Source organism: Callorhinus ursinus, unplaced genomic scaffold (genome assembly GCF_003265705.2).
Source record: "Callorhinus ursinus isolate GAN/ISIS: 27379988/994484 unplaced genomic scaffold, GSC_fseal_2.0 scaffold106, whole genome shotgun sequence".
NCBI classification, from domain to species: Eukaryota; Metazoa; Chordata; class Mammalia; order Carnivora; family Otariidae; genus Callorhinus; species Callorhinus ursinus.
This window is the reverse complement of record NW_027397168.1, coordinates 152,226-169,692: the sequence shown is the minus strand read 5'-3', so window position 1 is coordinate 169,692 and position 17,467 is coordinate 152,226. Positions and strand designations below refer to the sequence as shown.

Here is a 17,467-nt window from a genome sequence, read left to right as displayed (position 1 = left end):
TGGTGGAAGAGAGCCAGTCCCCATGCTGGGGACACCAGCCAGGTGCTCTCTGGCAACCAACCAGAACTTCCAGGGGTCTCTCACTTGAGGATGTCTGGACCTGCCCCAGCAAGGCTTCCCAGATTCCAATAGGAATGGGCAAATCTATCTGGATGACTCTAGAAGGATGAAAGAATGCAAGAAATTAAGACATCAGAATTTGGGAGACTCAACACAACTAGATACATAATTGTGACATAGTCACACAGTGGATTCCTACACAGGAGGGAAAACACTTCTCTTACATGCAAAGATAGGATTAAATTTCAAACATACAATGTTGAATGAAAGGAGTCAGTCACAGAAATACATACTATGTGATTCCATGTAGATGAAAATCAACAATAGCTGGGAAGAAAGATGATTGATGATAGATGATAATTTTGTTTATTTGTTTGTAGTAACATAGCAACACAAGTCAGAACTTACCCTTGAAAAGAAAAGGTGATTTTGTGGACAATATTGGAAATGTCTGTATCATCATAATAGCCTCCTAGAATGGATTGGGGGCTTTCTAGGGGGTCCTGAGATATTTATCTCATCTTAGGGTGAGAGGAAGATGAAGACTTCTGTCTTCAGATTCTAGCTGTTGTTAGGAGGGGTTTCAGAAAGAGCTATGGCATCTGTGGAGAGCCTCCTCAGGGTCTTCCTGTGTGTGCTTGGGGCATAGAATTCATGCCTTGATTGGTCTTAGCATGTTGCGAGTTCCATGTACACACCGTCATCATGCAAGGGTTCCTTGGGCCTCCAGGAAGTGGGAATGGTTTTTTCCTGCATAAAAATGCAATGATCCAACTGTGTGTATATCACCTCCTGTGGGTCTTCTGCTTGAGGGTCCTGCATGATGGGAAATGGTGAGGAGGGTGTGCACACACTTGTGGGGACTCGGAGGAAATGAGATGGCACTGAAGAGAGTGAGCTGAGGACAACCTACCTCCCTGCTCACCATTCTGTCCACCTCAGGCTCTCTGTTCATTATAGCAGCATCTGTAGGGAATAGAAGTCATCAAAAACACTTCAAAGGTTCTCATCTTATAGATACAGATACCAGAGCACAGACAGGTGCAGCCAATGCCTGGAATTGCTGCCAAAAAGTAGAGTCAGAAATTCTACCTCTCTGAAGTTCAGAGACACATCCCATTAATGTCTCCCTCTTTCCATTCCATTGATGAGGATGGGGGCATGGGGGTTCTCTCTAGAAAGCCCAACCTCTGTGGCTCCTGCTTTGAACCAGGAGTCAGCCTGCAAACGGAGGCTCCCTGGCTCCCCCACTCCTCCCAGACAGGCACTGGCCTCTTCTTCCCGAGACTCACTCTCTTTGGCAGGGCACCACTGACGAGTGAGGAAGAAAAGAAGGACAGCGAGGAAGATGATGGCCACTAAGGGTCCAGCCAGAACATGCAGGTGTCCGGGGTTGCCTGTAGGAAGATGTGAATCCAACAGAAGCAAATCGCGGCAGGCACCGAGCCTGCTGCCATCTTGGTTCCAGCCCCACGAGACCCATTTCAGATCTATGACCTACAGAACTGTAAGATCATTTTAATTTTTTAAAAGATTTTATTTATTTATTTGAGAGAGAGAGAATGAGAGATAGAGAGCAGGAGAGGGAAGAAGGTCAGAGGGAGAAGCAGACCCCCCCCCGCCGACCAGGGAGCCTGATGCAGGACTCGATCCCGGGACTCCAGGATCATGACCTGAGCCGAAGGCAGTCGCTGAACCAGCTGAGCCACCCAGGCGCCCTGTAAGATCATTTTAAAAACTGTTGTTTTAATGCACTGAGCTTGTGGACATTTGTTACAGCAGCAATAAGAAACGAGTACGTATGGCATATCCAGCACATGGATGTATATATGCGCTGGATCAGTGCTTGAATGAATAAATGAAGGAATCATGTATATGCGTGACAGACTGCGTTCTGAGTTCTCTCCCACTCTACTTAGCACATCAGGGTTGCATCCTCACAGACAAGAGCCCATTTATTGGCAAATGGAACTTCTCTAAGCACTGCCTGTCCCTCATCAGCTGCTCCCTTCCTCCCACCCACCGCCCCACCCCCAAGTCCCCACGAATCTTATCTCCACTTAGGAATGGGGACAGAGTAAGCACAGCATTATTCCTGGCCAGATCAGGTTTATTCTCACCCTCCTCTCTTGGAGGAGGTCTCTGCTGCAGAAAATTAGAATTTAAGAGTCTTCACCAGCCCCATGCTGACCGAAACCCTTCTGCTGTTGTAGAGTCTGGGGATCAGACTGGGAAGGTAACAAGCCCAAGATCACAGAGCTGGAAGGTGGCTGAGCCAACCCTCAAACCCAAGGCTTCTCTCTGTCAGGTTTCCACAAACAGGGATAAAAGGGATCCTTTACTCACCAGTTTGGGGGGTTGGTTTTGTGGATAGGAGGCAACTATTTGAAGAGTTTCCTAAAAACAAGCCAGGGGAAGGGGGGGAAGGGGAACTGACTGTCTTCTACCCACTGAAGCTCTTTGTCATCTAACACTGAGCTCCTGGGAGCTCCTGGGACCTCTCCCCAGAATCTCTGGGGCCTTGACTCCCTGAGACTTCAAGCTGCAGAGAGGAGATGGGAGAGGTTGATGATGAAAGGGGCCTCTACTTAAGAGGAGGCTTCCCGATCTTGCTGTAAAGACACCTGTACCACCTGGGAGACCACTCTGTGCATGAGGTGTGGAGGGGCTGCTAAGGAAGCGGGTAATGGTGACGGGCCAATGCAACCTCTGATCTCCCCAAACTGAGCCCCTTCTCCCCTGCTCCTGGGTCTGCCCTGACCCCTTTCCATCTTCCTGGGGACACAGACCCCCAGTTTGGGTTTCCACACAATCCATGCAGGAGGATGCTGGAGGTGAGTCCTCAGTCTCTTCCTCCCTGTTTCTTTATCTATGTTTCTGTCTCTCCAGAACTCCTAAGCATCCCCCTGGTACCAGCAGGATGCCCCTCACATATGGCCTTCAAATCTATCCTGAATCACTGGACACAGAGCATGTTCTGGGCTTCCTTACCTGTGACAGAAAGGTACAGTGGGTCACTCGGGCCTGACCACTCACAGGGAGAGGGGTTGAAAGAACCGTAGCATCTGTAGGTCCCACCCAGGGCTGGGTGTGCAGGGCCCAGAGTGAAGTCAGCCCAGGATGCACCACCGTGCCTCTGCCCCTTAGCAAGCCAGAGCTCATGGGGCTGCCCATCCCTGGATAGATGGTACACATCAAAGGAACTCTCTGAGCAGCAGGACAAGGTCACGTTCTCTCCTGACCTCATCACAGTGCCCGGCTGGGCCCAGAGAGGTTTCTGGTGTAGACCTGGAGGAAGTGGAGGCAGTTCAGTCAGAGAGGCTCTTCCTTGCTCACTGTGTCCTTTACACCTGGACTAAGAATTCCCTCTCCCTGTTCCCAGAGCCCAAAGCCCGCTGTGGCCCCTCCTGGCTACCTCTCCTATTGCTTCCTGTCCTTGCCTCCCTCCTGTTCTTTTTCACTTTCACACTGCCTTACTCTGTCTCTCCTGGGACCTGTTGGTTTGATCTGCCTTTTCTTTCATTCTGAGTCTCTCATTCTGCCTTGTCACGATCTTTCTGCGTTATCTATCATCTATCTATCTATTATCTTATCTATCATCTATCTATCTATCATCTGTCATCTATCTATCATCTGTCTCTATCTCCCTATCTATCATCTATCTCCATCACCTTGGTTTCTGTGACTTGCTCTGCTCCTCTGTCCCCAGTCCTCTTTTGGGGTCTCTGTCACCCAGCCCCACATCATCATCTTTCTCTTTGTGCCCCACATTCAGGTCTCAGTCTTTTAAGGCTTTTATCTGCCCTCTCTGTCTTTCTCTCTATTTCTCTATCCCTTTTTCTTTCTTTTGTTTTTCGTGTGTCTGAGCCAGTGTCTGCTTATCCATCTGTATTTGTCATCCCTCCATTCTGTGTGTGCGTGTTCATGTGCACACACGCATTTCTGTGTCTATTCACATAGAAACTTTCTATGTACATTGAATACATCAACTCTGCTTTCTCTCTGATTGCATCTCTCTGTAGGCTTTGACCTCAGTAATCCTGTAAGATCTGGGGTGACCTTCAACATGGGCCTGGGAAACAGCTTTGGGAACCCACAACACACACCACATATGGGAGCTGGTATCTGGCTCCTCCACCTGGGACCATGGTTTCCTGGGGCATATTGTGACTCAGCTACATGGGATGAAGTCATGTCAGAGTGAACTCAGCATCTGTGGGTGCCACATAGAGTGAGGACCCGGGGCCCATGGGCCATCAGCCTGAGACAGGTCAACCTGGCCCTGAAACTTCTTCACATATGTGGTGTGTCTTTGGATTCTCCTGGTAGAGAAGAGGGTGTGGAGATTTATTGGAAACCATGTTCTGAACTGTCCCAGGTCTCTGAACAAACTCAGAGTGGAAGAGCTCCTGTCTCTGATGTGGGTGTACCCATCTCTATCTGTCCCTTTGCTCTTTATCTCCATACTGACTCCCTGTTTCTGCCCTCTATCTGTCCTTTATAACAAACGGTTTCTACTGTTGCTCTTCTGTCATTGTCTCTCTTGGTGTAGCTCTCACCAAGGCTGTCTCTCTTCATAAAAACCCATATTCATCTCCTTCTTCACCACCTGGGACTTCCAGGTCTTAGAACATCCTGTCTGTATCCCAAAGAGGATGGGGGCGGGTCTGGACAGTCTCACCTGTGATCATGATGTCCAGGGGCCCACTGGGGGCAGACCACTCATGGGAGGAGTGATTGAGAGAACCGAAGCACCTGTAGGTCCCCGCATGGGCAGCTGTCACAGGACCCATGGAGAAGTTAGCATAGGAGCCCCCAAGATGGCGCTGACCAGCAAGATACAAAGTGTCCTTGGATACCCCCTCTCTCTGAAGAATGAAGCTTTCAAACACGATCTCAGAGCAACAATGCAAGGTCACGTTCCTTCCTGATTTCACCAGGGGACCCGGCTGGGCTAACAGAGAAGGTTTTCTGTAGATTCCTAAGAACATGGATGTTGTAAATTTAGAAGGAGCCACCCTGCCCCACCCGATTCCCTGTCATCTGAAATGAGTGAGGGTGCCCCTGTGTCTGTCTGTCTCCTTCTTCTCTGTGTCCTTTTCTGTCTGAATGTCCCCATCTGTCTCTGCCCCTCCTTTGCTGTGTGTCTCTGTGTCTAGCATCAGCACCAGACTCCATTCCCACTGCACTCATCCTTGGCACTGTCAGTGTTGCACCTGTTTCCCACAGATTCCTTTTCTGCTTTCTCTGGTTGGGGTGGGAGATTGGCACCACGGGCTGTGTTTCCAGGTTCTCTTACCGACCAATTCCTGCCCTGCGTGATGAACTGGAATCCCTGGTAAGAGGTAGGAATTAAGCAGTAACGCAGGTACCACAGTAACTTCCAGTGTCCACCCAGCCTGTGACGCGTGGGGAGGGGCACATCTGCCGTGTCTGTGCCTTCTCCATGGTCCCAGCTTCCACAGGCACCCCTGAGGTGGCTCCGGGAACAGCACCCCCTCCCTGTCACTGCAGCCTCGTGGTGGCATCAACATCCTGCTCTTACCTATTGCTGGGCATAGTCTCGCTTCCTCTGTTTCATTTCCTAATTTGTCCTTCCCCTGGGTATCTGTAATGATTACCTAGCTGCTGTGAGAAATTGTTATGAACATGATGGCTGGAAAGAACACAGATCTGTCATTTTACAGTTCTGGATGTCAGACCTGGGTCTTATGGGCTAGGACCAAGGAAGGGGTTGGCAGGACTGCATTCCTTCAGGAGCCTCAAGGGGAGAATTCATGCCTGTGCCTTTTCCAGCTCCTGGGGGCTGCCTGTCTTCCTTGTCTTGTGCCTCCTTCCTCCATCATGAGAACTAGCAATGGCTGCTGGAGTCTTTCTCATGCTGCATGACTCTGAAGCTCATTCTCCTGCTTCCTTCTACCCTTGTAATCACAATAAGCCCACCTGGATAATCCAGGATAATCTCCCCATGTCAGGGTCACCTGCTTAATAACCTTAATTCCACATTCAACCTGAATTGCCCTTGGACTATTCATAGACTTGGAGTATTATGATATAGACATCATTGGGGGTCATTGTTCTGCCCACCTGCATGAAATGCCCTTTTATTTAAAATACTTGGAGCAGCTCCTATTGTTCTAATTGGACCTGACTGACACTCCCACCAGGAAACTCTGACAGTAGGAAGATTGGGACAGTGAATAGCCCCTCTAAACAAGTGTTCTCTGACCTGTGACCACAATCACCAGGGGGTCACTGGGTTCTGACCACACAGAAGAGGAGCCAAGATAGGATCCACAACATCTGTAAGTCCCCGCATGTGCTGGGGTTACAGGGCCAATGAGGAAGCTGTTCTGCAATATTGTGCTGTGGAGCTTGGAGATGAAGATGCTGTTGTTCTTGTACAGTCTGAATGTGTCAAACTTGTGATGGGAGTGACACTGAAGAGTCACATGCTGTCCTTGAGGAACCACGGGGCTTGGCCAGGCAGATAGGGAGGGCTTGTCCTGACCACCTGGGAGAGGAAGAGGCACAGCATTGGTCTCCCCTCCCCTGGCTCAGAGGCTCCCCTTCTTTCCAGGTCTCTAAGGCTCCTTTCCAAACCCGGGGTGCCCACACCACACGAAGACTCCCCACACCACACAAACATGGCATCTCCTACAACAAACATGTCGGCTGAGAGTTCTGAGTGAGTACTGAACAGTGGGCTCGTACTAGGTGTTGATAATGTAAGTTGTTGTGTAAAAGAAGACAAAGTAGACACTGAACAGGAGAGTAATGACTTATGTGTATGCCATAACATCAGCAAACACATGAAGCACGTTACATGACAGAGCTGCATCAGAATGTGGTGGAGTTCCAGGGGTCCTGGCATGCGGATCTCCCACCTCTGTAGAACATCAGTGGCAGCATCCTGGGGCTCCTACACTCATGGGTGTGTTGGGGAGCTTGAGTCGTTGTCCCGACCTCAGACAGTCTGTTGCTCCTGACACTGCTTGCATCCCCTGATCTACAGACGGCACCAGTTCCTCCCAGACACCCTAGCTCTGAGCAGCAGTGTCCCTAAGATGGCTTTAGAGCCTGTCTCAGCCAAGGGGAAGAGGGTCTAGGGAGGGTCTCTGGACCAGAATTGGGGCTAGGGTTTCCCTAGGCCCCCACTTTCTAGTTCACAAGAGATTCACCCACAAGGCCTCCCACAGTCAACCCATCACCCAACCTCCTGTGCCATCTGCCTTCCTGTTATAGGAATTCTCTTATTCTGAGTAGATGGCAGCCCAGGGTTTGGGGAAAGGACTCACCCACTTGTGCCCAGATCCTCTGGATGAAGAAGAACACTGGAAAGAAAGACTCATGATGGATGGTCCATCTTCACAGAAGAAGTGGCTTCCCCCATTCCTTCCCCCACCTGGCCTGAGCCATCAAGGTCTGCTTTGCCCCCATGGGAATGTTCTGCTGTGGGGAGACCCAACGTTCCAGGCCAATATTTCCACCATGTATTCCCTTCCTTCATCCCCTTCTGGGACTCACCCAGACTTGTGAGGCTGATGACCACAGGTGACATGGCGCTGCTTCTGCTGAACAGAGTTGACAAGTACACAGGATGTTGTGAAATGGGGCCCAGCTCACATTCATAAGTTGACCACAATAAGGAAAGGTGATGCATAGAGGCTCTTTTTACTCTGCATATAGGTGGGTGTGGGGCCTCAGCTAAGGGTAAAATCAAGCTTCCTGGAAATTGTTTAAACTGCACCTGTCGTGTTGCATCATTTACTGTGGTCAGACTTGAAACACATCTCAGACACTATCCCTCATACTCAGAATGATGAAATGATAGTATTTTTTTTTAAATCTAAGCCTCAAAATCTTCATATGTAATATGCAACATATCTAGTAGGTACTATTATAAAAAGAATTAGAATGTATAAATCAAAATTATTTTCTTTCTTTTTTTTTTAAAGATTTTATTTATTTATTTGACAGAGAGAGACACAGCGAGAGAGGGAACACAAGCAGGGACAGTGGGAGAGGGAGAAGCAGGCTTCCCGTGGAGCAGAGAGCCCGACGTGGGGCTCGATCCCAGGACCCCGGGATCACGACCTGAGCCGAAGGCAGACGCTTAACAACTGAGCCACCCAGGCGCCCCTCAAAATGATTTTCTAAGCTGATATTTCTAGTATTGATTAAATACTTGTTAAAAATTATTTAATTTCCCTGTAGAAGGATTATGCGGTTATTTAGAATCATAGAATTTCACTTTATTAGCAAAGAACAATGCATGTAAATTCTGGATCTTATGGTTTTACCTGAAATTCACCTTATGACCCAGGAATCCAAACTCAAAATTCATCTGTGTTTATCTGTATATATCTATATATCTCAATTTTATATAAATATAAATATCCATTAATATAATGCTATAGGAAATTCACTTTCTAACAGCCAATTGAGAATGTCAAAAAACTCACCCCAAAACATTTTATGAAGAAAAACCCAAAATAGTAACACCTTCCAACTTAAAACAAGAAGATTGCAATGACCACATAACATAATCTACCTACATATTTTGCCCTTATCCCATCTCCTTCTTTAACCCCATGTCTTGAAATTTGTAGGAAATTTTCCACCATGCATTGTAAATACAGTTTTAAAGCACTTATCTCTCCTTGTAAAATGTGTAATTGTAATAAATATAAAATATGTTTGTACACACATACATGTATGCACCCACGTATACAGTTGTTTCAAATTTTTAAAATTATCAGCTTTTGCATCTTTTTTTATTATGTTCAGTTACCCAACATATAGTACACCATTAGTTTTTTTAATTTAATTTAATTTTATTATGTTATGTTAGTCATCGTACAATACATCATTAGTTTTTGATGTGGTGATCCATGACATCATTAGTTTTTGATATAGTGTTCAACGATTCATTAGTTGTTTATAACACGCAGTGCTCATCACAACACATGCTCTCTTTTTTTTACTTCAATTTATATTGCTATGATATACACATATCAATTTTTTATAGTTCCATTGCATTGTTTTGGACTGCAATATAATATTTCTTGCATGAGTATATCAACATGTATTTATCCGTTCTCATTATTATAGATATCTGGCTAACATGCATATCTGGACAATATGGGTAGTATAGATATTTTTACAATAGTATTCTTCTAACCCATAAACATGGGACATCTTTCCATTTGTGTCTTCTTCATTTTCTTTCATCAAAGTCTTATAGTTTTCAGAGTATAGCTTTTATGCCTTTGGTTAAATTTATTCCCAAATATTTTATTATCTTGATGTTATTGTAAATAAAATTGTTTTCTTTTTGCCCCCCACATCAATATAGCTTTTATTGTATCTTTAAAATATCACAAATAAGTCTGAAAAATCATCTGGCATCTATTTGTTTCTGTAGCTGGATAACTTAGATCTTGTTCATCAGCCTGCTGAACTGTTCCTTTTTCAGAAACATAGATACCATCCAAAAATTTTTTGGTGATACTTATTTTTAACTGTTGTGGCTTGCTGAATCAAAGCAGCTGAATTTGATACAAGTTCAATGTCATTTCCTTCAAGAATTAACTCATCTTTCTGGGCTTGAGATACTGAACAAGCAACACCTGGCCTCACCCAAACCCTGCGGATATATTTTTCACCCAAGAAATTTTGGATTTTGATAGAAAAACAATTCTCCTGAATAGCAATATTGATGGGGGAAGTGAGCATACAACTACCTCATCCTGTTACAGAAGTCCCTTTAATTCCCTTGATCATGTTCTGTACGTGACTACAGATAGTGCAAACAGTAGCCAGTTCTTTTCTATTTCCCCACCATCTGTCAGTTGAGCCTCTTCTTTTTCTTTCCTGGGAGACTGAGTTCTACACTGTTGTGACTGAGTCCCTCCACAGGGTTCCTCTGGGGCCCTTCACAATAACAGTGTGTTCCTTCAGAATGAGGTCGACATTTTCTGGAATGTCAACAGTCTGATTACTGAGGATGGTCTTCATTCTCACAGTAGATGCAGCTGAAATTGTTTTCTTTATTTCTTTTTCAGATATTGTGTCATTGGTGTATAGAAATGGACTTGTTTTCTGTATGTTGATTTTTTATCCTGCAAATTTGCTGAGTTTGTAGATTAGTTCTAAAGATGTTTGGTGGAGTCTTCAAGATTTTCTCTATATAACATCATATAATCTGCAAACCAAGACCATTTTACTTCTTTCTTTGTGATCTGGATGTCTTTTTATTTCTTTTTCTTGTCTGATTGCTGTGGCCAGGACTTCCAATACCATGTTGAATAGGAGTGGTGAGAGTCTTTGTCTTGTTCCTGATCTTAGAGGAAAAGCTTTCAGGTATTTGCTATTGAGTATGATGCTAGCTGAGGGCTTGTCATATATAGCCTTTATTGTGTTCCTTCTATACCCAATTTGTTGAGCATTTTCATCATGAAAGGATGTTGTGTTTTTTCAAACACATTTTTCTGCATCTATTGAGATGATTATGTGATTTTTATCATTCATTTTATTAATATGATGTTTCACATTTATTGATTGTGTATGTTGAACCATCCTCGGGCCCCATGGATAAATCCCACTTGATCACAGTGCATGATCCTTTTGATGTGTCATTGAATTTGGATGGCTAATATTTTGTTCAGAATTTTTGCACCTATAATTCATCAGGAATAGTGGTCTGTGATTTTATTTTCTTGCATTGTGCTTATCTGACTTTGACATCAGGGTAGTGCTCATCTCATAAAATTAGCTTGAGAGTTCCTTCCTTTTCAGTTATTTGGAAGCGTTGGAGAAGAATCAGCATTAATTTTTCTTTAAATGTGTGGTAGAATTCACCAGGGAAACCATCTTGTCCTGGTCTTTGGGACAGGTGTGCTGAGAGGTTTGTGGCTCTGATTCAATCTCCTTACTCATTATTGGTCTATTCAGATTTTCTATTTCTTCCTGATTCAGTCTTAATAGATTGTGTGTCTACAATAAGTTATCCATTTTCCCAGATTGTCTTGTTTGTTGGTGTTTAACTGTTCATAGCAGTCTCTTATGATCTTAGGCATTTCTGTGGGATCAGTTGTAACATCTCCTCTTTCATTTCTGGTTTAACTTATTTGTGTCTTCTCATTTTTTTCTGAGATAGTCTAGCTCAAGTTTTGTCAGTTTTGTTTATCTTTTGAGAAACTTTCCTTCTGCTAACTTTGGGAAGTCTTTCTTCTGCAGGTGGGGGCACACTGGATCTTGACCCTGGGGCTAGTGGTGCAGAATGCCAAGTGCAGGGGTGTGTGATGTCACCAGATTCAGGGGGATGTCATGTGTCTTTGGCTCACAGTACGTGGGTCCTTCCACAGCATCAACAATAGTGTGGTCCTTGGCGAGCACTGTAGGGGATCTGGAGGCTACAAAGGCTGGTGTGATCATAAGCAGTGCCTCCAGACCCAGTAGCTAGGGACCAGGGAAGGCAGCAGGGGTGGCTGGAGTTGGTGGCGTGCACACACTCAGCTGCAGAGACTCTGACTGTATGTACATTCTTCCCCCAGGCATGCACACTGCAGGGAAGCCAGTGACAGGGTTGGGCTTGGGTATGCAAGTACACAGCTAGAGGGGTTAGCCACAGGCAGGCACAGTGGTGTTGCCCAGTGACAGAGGCAGGGCCTGATCCAGGTCTGCCAGCAGCTGTGTGGGCCCTGGCTGTCAGTGTGCTCTCTCGACGAGGATGCATACTGCAGTGCAGCTTGGTGATAGGAGTTAGACCCGTGACATGCAGGTGCACAGTTGGAGGGGCTAACCCTGATTGTGGGCACGGTGGTGGGGTTAGCCAGGGAGGCCCTGACTGGTGTCCTGTTCTAACACAGCTATGGAAGCCTAAGTTGGCTGCTAGTGTGGCTCCTGGGCACCAGTGGGGGTGGAGAGGGACTCTGGAGGCTGGCATCAGTGAATACAAACACCCATAGGGTGAAAGCTGGCAAGACCGCTTACATTCATCAGTGGTGCAATCCGCTGAGTTTTCTGCAGACCTGGCCTCTGTGAACCAGGATTGCTAACATAGCCTCTGCCCTTCTTCCTTGCTCCTAGCTGGCTCAGTGCTCTCAGCCCTTGCCAGTCTGGAGTGGGGGGTCACATCCAAGTGGGACCTTTGCACAGTGCCCCAGAGGTGGGAGAAGCTGGCCAGTCAGCCTCTCCTGCCTTCCCTGGAGAAAGAGCTCTTTCAGGCTGGGCAGGAGCCCTGGCACTGCATAATGCTGGCCCAAGGGATGGGCAGGTGCTAGCAAATGACAGTGTCTTCCTTCCTTTCTTGTGAGACTAGTCTCAGTCTTTCTGTCTCCCAGAGCTGTTTTTGTTCATGGATCCAATCCTCCATCTTTGTCAGGAGACTGGGACGCTGGGCTCTCCTATTTCACCGTTTTCCCGCCATCTCCAGCAATCCCAAGGCATTCATTATGGAAATGTGGATGAGATTGGTAATGTCCTCCTGAGGTTTATGTGAGAACTAAATTATCTGTTGCACTTAAAACAAATTGCATGTCACCTTGTTATCTGAAGGGTATGGAACAACCTGTAGAGAGTTGTCTATGGGGCTACTGTGAGACTCAGCAGCACCGTGACCCAGGTGTGGTCCCTATGGTACTTGAGGTCACAGGAGGTAGATGGACTTCATATGGAGACACAGGCCACTGTCCAGCCTGAGGGCAAAGCACAGAGTGGAAGAGTGGTTCGTGGTGCCCCCTGACCTGGCATCTCCACCCCCAGGGGCACTTTCTGTTGGGGGCATTTGCAACACCCACAGTCATTGCTTGGGGCTTGCTGTCTTACTCTGGGATCTCATAGAGCCTGTTTATCCTGGAGCTCAGAGCATCCCTCTTTCTGCAGGCATGGAGGATTGTATGCTCATTGCCGTGGAAATGGGTCAGCATATCTAGGACCCTGGTGCATGGTGAGCCCTGGAGGAAATGGGGGTACTTCTTCAAGGGCCCCACTTTTTTCTCTCTCCAGGGAGCTGGAAAATACCAGGATCATTAAAATGGAAGGAGGCACACCTGCCTGTCCGGGTCACCAGTGAGGTGCATCCACAGCTGGATTACACTCACTTGTGAAAGATGCTGTATCCATGACTCCCACCTGGGCACACTGTGCATTCACATGGCATCTTGACTTTGGCCATGACGGGAGTGTTTACACCAAAGAAATAGGCAAATGCCATGAATCAAAACTTTTTAAAAAAACATTTATATCTTGGAATAAGTATAGTAGCTCACCACCAGGCTTCACTTCAAACACCCCTGAGCTCCCTCAAACTGATGGTATTCCTGGAAAACTCTGCCACGTGTCATTGCATGAGAGAGGAGAGCTCTATGAGTCCAGAGAGGGTTTAGGGAAAGGTTTTGGATTCATGTGTTCCAAAGCGGACCTGATTTTCACCCATCTATTTACTTATGAAAACAGATTTTCTGTTTTGGGCTGAAGGGATGGAGGTCAATAGTGCACCTCCGGGAATGAGGAAATGGAAAGTAAAGGAAAATGTATCCCACGAAGGTGGACCAGAGCTGCTGCTGTAAGAAGGTATGAACGCAACTCCACTGTGAGGGACGAACCCTCACGCCACAGGGATGAGGAAAGACAGGGGGGCCGTCAAGGATGTCCAACAATGGCAGGAGGGAAAGCACCACAGTTCATGGGGGACGAGTCCTGGACTGAGAACAGCCCAGACATTTCCTGGCGTCTAAACCATGTTTCCCCCTGGATGTTCTCAGCACACAGATCAGCTAGCATGAGCTGTAGGCTTTCTTCCGGATCCCCTTGGGCACATCAGATTGTTGTCCAAAGGTCTGCCACAGGGAATGGTGTGTTTGCTCCCCTTGTGTTTAGCTCCTGGCTGCATCTGGGGTCCTTGTCTGGCTGTGCTGAGCCTCTAGTAGCAGAATCCCGAGGACCAGCAGGATCAAGGCAGCCACGCCCATGCGGATGAGATTCTCCACCGTGTAATCCCTGCGATCTGAGGCTAAGAATGAGGACAGAGAGGTTGCAGAGGTCAGTGTGGACCCAAATCACCCAGATCCTGGATGTGCACCCAGGACACCCGCCTCCCCCGACAGGACACCCCCTCCACCCCAGCTCCATCACTGAGACATTCTTCTACTTACCACTGCTGGGGTCTGAATTGTTTTGGGGTGGGCTCAGGGTGTCAGCTGTTCCTGCAGGGAAGATGGAAGCAGATGGAAGGAGCTGGAGACCCCCGTCCGGCCAGCCCTCAGCTCTGTGTTCTATGTCCCTCAACCTGTCCCTATGCAGTTTTTGTACAGTTCCTGACCTAGCCCCTCTCTGCACTAGGAGAGTTTGCTCTGCTGTCCTCGCTGGATTCCTTCAGCCTCCTTGTTTTCCTTGATTTCAGATTTTGCTTCTGAGTCATTCTGGATAGATTCTAGCCATGCCCCAGGCGCTCAGGATTGCAGAGAAAAATGGCCTCCCAACACAGAAATCATCATGTCCTTGTATGTTTCCTGTTGAGTCTGGGACACAAACCTCCTGTGCTCATGTCCCTGCAGATGAGAGTTCCCACTTATTCAGTAGCTGAGGACCCAGCGTCCATGGACGAGGGGCTGGTGTCAGGGGCTCCTGACGGTCAGGAGCACAGAAGGGCCAAAGTCTGGGGCAGGGTCCCCTTAGCTCCATGTCAACCGGCTCCCATTCTTCAGGGTCTGCATTTTAATCTGTACCTAGAGTATTCATTCTTGGATATGTTCATTAATTCATTCTTCATATAGTTAGAAATACCTATGGTGCTAGACTCATAGAGAGATAGATGATAGATAGATAGATAGATAGATAGATAGATAGATAGATGATAGATCTGTATCACATCTACATCAACCAAATTGATATGTCTCTCCTAAAGATGTTCAGTCTTTGGGTCATATGAACACCATTATTCCTTGCTTGCAGTGTGGATCTAGACAGGAAGACCAGTTGCAGACATGTGAAAAGCTATGGGATGAAGACGATGGGCATGAGGACCAATGGCTGCAGATACATATACATGGATATAGATGTATATGTGTTTTATGCTCATAGATTATAGGTATGGATTTTTATAACCATGTTTATTTGTAAAATAGCAGATATAATATAAATACATAATCAGCTGTATATGTACTGATATCTATGGTGTTCTGTCTAGAGAGAGAGAGAGGTACAGTCTGTCTGTCCCTCAACAGGAGGGCACTCGAGTCTGTGGCGCGTGGGGGTGGGCAGGGGACAGGAGGGTCTGGACTCAGGCTTTGGGGAATTGGAGGCAGGTCAGGGACGCGTGCCCAGAAGGAGGAGTCTCCATGCTCATCTCACTGTTTGGGGACAAACTCTAGCAATCTGGTGAGGTTTCAAGTAGGGAGAGTTAATTGTTTTATTTCCATTGAAAGGGCAACCTCTGTCCCCACTATATCACAGGCCAGACCTGAGGAAGTCCCTACATGTGGATTTCTAACCTCCAGGAAAGGAGAGAGCTGGTGGAATTTACTATGGAGGGAACACACAAACTGGGAAACCATTGACATCTCTTAACCTAGTTTTCATATGAAAAGAAAATAGTAAAAAAAAAAAGGTAAAACAAAATATGAACCAATCCTAATTATAAAGATTCATACAAATAGTCAAACTAATATTAGCTTAGGGGCGCCTGGGTGGCTCAGTTGGTTAAGCGACTGCCTTCGGCTCAGGTCATGATCCTGGAGTCCCGGGATCGAGTCCCACATGGGGCTCCCTGCTCAGCGGGGGGTCTGCTTCTCCCTCTGACCCTCTTCCCTCTCGTGCTCTCTATCTCTCATTCTCTCTCTCTCAAATAAATAAATAAAATCTTTTAAAAAAAAGTAATATTAGCTTTTACAATTCAGAAAATACGAGTGAACAGTAAACGTTATGCAGTTGGGTTAACACCCAAATGTTTGAAACCAGGAAGCCTTTGTAAAGAGCCTCATATGGCTAAAAATCAAAGAGAAAAATAGTTGTTCAGGAGATGTACATCTTTCAGGAAAAGATCACATTTTTAATAAAACCCTAATGAAGCAGGAAAATGGGTTGAAATGGATAGGTCGGCAGTGCTTTTGATATAAAAATAGTAACAATGGATCATGGATCACCACATCAAAAACTAATGATGTACTGTATGGTGACTAACATAACATAATAAAATTTTAAGAAAAAATTTTAAAAAATTAAAATAGGTTTCTAATGAGCTTGCTTTAAAATAAATTTTGGATATAAATCAAGCTGTTTCCCTGAGGTGAAGCTTCAGGACATTTTCCTCTGTCCTTTGAAGTGAGAAACACAGGTGTGCATTTTGGAAACGAGAAAGTGAAATTTCCGTGTGTAATTTTGAGCAGCGTATTGAGAAATGGTTGAAAGGAAAAGAGCGTAGTGAGTTCACAGCACATAAAGATACTCCCATACTCATAGCTCTCTTAGGCATAGCGAACTATTATTCAGACAACTGACATATATGGTATTAAAGTAAGTAAGAAGTTCATAGAACAGGCTGCAGATTGACACTACTTTTACGAAAAAAGTTCAAAGGCTATGAAGTTCATGTAAGTGATGAATCACTGATTTTTACGCAGGAAATAAGTAAATAAATGAGACTTGTTGAAAATGTGCTAAGACTCCATAGTGCCCAGAAGTTCTTCCCCACGAGGAATGTGTGAATCTGATCTAACCCCGTGCGCACCGGAGAGGGATGACTTGTTTCTGCGTCTGCATCCCTGTCACCTGAGGTCCCTTTGTCATCACGTCTGCAGGTGCTGCTGTAGAAGGTGTGAGAAGCAGGCACAGGGACCCTGGACAAGCGTCCACGCACAGTGCACAGTGGACACCCGCTGCACATGGGCTCACGGTGCGGCATCCCTGGGGACTCCCGTGAGCCGGGCACGGCCCCTCCTCAGTCTCGGGTGTGCACCGAGGGGCAGGGAGGCCCCCAGGTGAGCACAGGGGGCAGCAGAGCGGAGCCTGCAGGCGGGGAGGCTTCTCTCCAGGACAGTGTCCTGTGGGGCTGACACCACAGAGCAGATTCTGATATGGAGGGGGCAGGAGGTGAGTGGGAGGCCTCTGTGTACTCACGATCATTCTCACTCCCCCACCCCTCATGCAGCCCCCGCCTCCTTACCTCTGCTGAGACTGCAGTATAGGGGAACCCGGTGGAGGTGGGGAGCTTTCCAGTCTCCCCTGGGATGGACCCTCCTCCGCGGAGCCCCCGTGACCCCCGCATTTGCTACTGTGTCGGGCTTTCCTGACACGTGCATCTTGAGCTGACCGAGCTCATACAGGTCAGGGTCAGGGGTCTCTCACCTATGACCAGGAGCTCCAGGCGGTCACTGGGCTGTGACAACACGTAGGGGGAGGTGCT

General features: G+C 46.7%; 2 protein-coding genes, 1 long non-coding RNA gene and 1 pseudogene across 9 annotated transcripts; all 4 read right to left on the bottom strand.

The window, feature by feature from the left end:
- Positions 1-407: 407 nt before the first annotated feature.
- Positions 408-7,652, bottom strand: LOC112806624 (killer cell immunoglobulin-like receptor 2DS2). 6 transcript variants are annotated; one of them, XM_073889287.1, is made up of 8 exons: positions 7,588-7,652; positions 7,359-7,394; positions 4,742-5,041; positions 3,052-3,348; positions 2,407-2,457; positions 1,353-1,457; positions 974-1,026; positions 408-876 (listed from the first exon to the last, which is right to left on the bottom strand). In XM_073889287.1, exons 1-8 carry the CDS (start codon positions 7,619-7,621, stop codon positions 730-732), a joined length of 1,023 nt encoding a protein of 340 aa, XP_073745388.1. In that variant the 5' UTR covers positions 7,622-7,652; the 3' UTR covers positions 408-729. The 6 variants fall into 6 exon arrangements, with proteins under 6 accessions (XP_073745388.1, XP_073745391.1, XP_073745389.1 ...); XM_073889290.1 differs by having other exon boundaries at positions 408-810; XM_073889288.1 differs by having other exon boundaries at positions 986-1,026.
- Positions 7,653-9,440: 1,788 nt separating this feature from the next.
- LOC112806903 (large ribosomal subunit protein uL6 pseudogene) lies at positions 9,441-10,080 on the bottom strand (annotated as a pseudogene).
- Positions 10,081-13,487: 3,407 nt separating this feature from the next.
- LOC112818798 (leukocyte immunoglobulin-like receptor subfamily A member 1) lies at positions 13,488-17,467 on the bottom strand (the record flags this gene model as incomplete). The annotated part of the gene is made up of 3 exons (XM_073889392.1): positions 13,488-14,077; positions 14,220-14,270; positions 17,410-17,467. Coding segments are annotated over 3 exons (246 nt in total), but the record flags the coding sequence as incomplete, so codon positions are not given.
- On the bottom strand, positions 16,526-17,403 carry LOC141371834 (uncharacterized). 2 transcript variants are annotated; one of them, XR_012377090.1, is made up of 2 exons: positions 17,228-17,403; positions 16,526-17,133 (listed from the first exon to the last, which is right to left on the bottom strand). It is a non-coding gene; the product is annotated as an uncharacterized lncRNA (long non-coding RNA). The 2 variants fall into 2 exon arrangements; XR_012377091.1 differs by having other exon boundaries at positions 16,526-17,113.

What these genes read in the sequence shown, in the direction of transcription:
- LOC112806624 (XM_073889287.1), bottom strand. Translation starts at nt 7,621, where the DNA reads ATGTCACCTGTGGTCATCAGCCTCACAAGTCTGG. An exon ending in CCTGGACATCATGATCACAG is followed by an intron (nt 3,349 to 4,741) that starts GTGAGACTGTCC and finishes CACTTCCTCCAG; the next exon opens with GTCTACACCAGAAACCTCTC. An exon ending in ACAGAATGGTGAGCAGGGAG is followed by an intron (nt 877 to 973) that starts GTAGGTTGTCCT and finishes CCCATCATGCAG; the next exon opens with GACCCTCAAGCAGAAGACCC.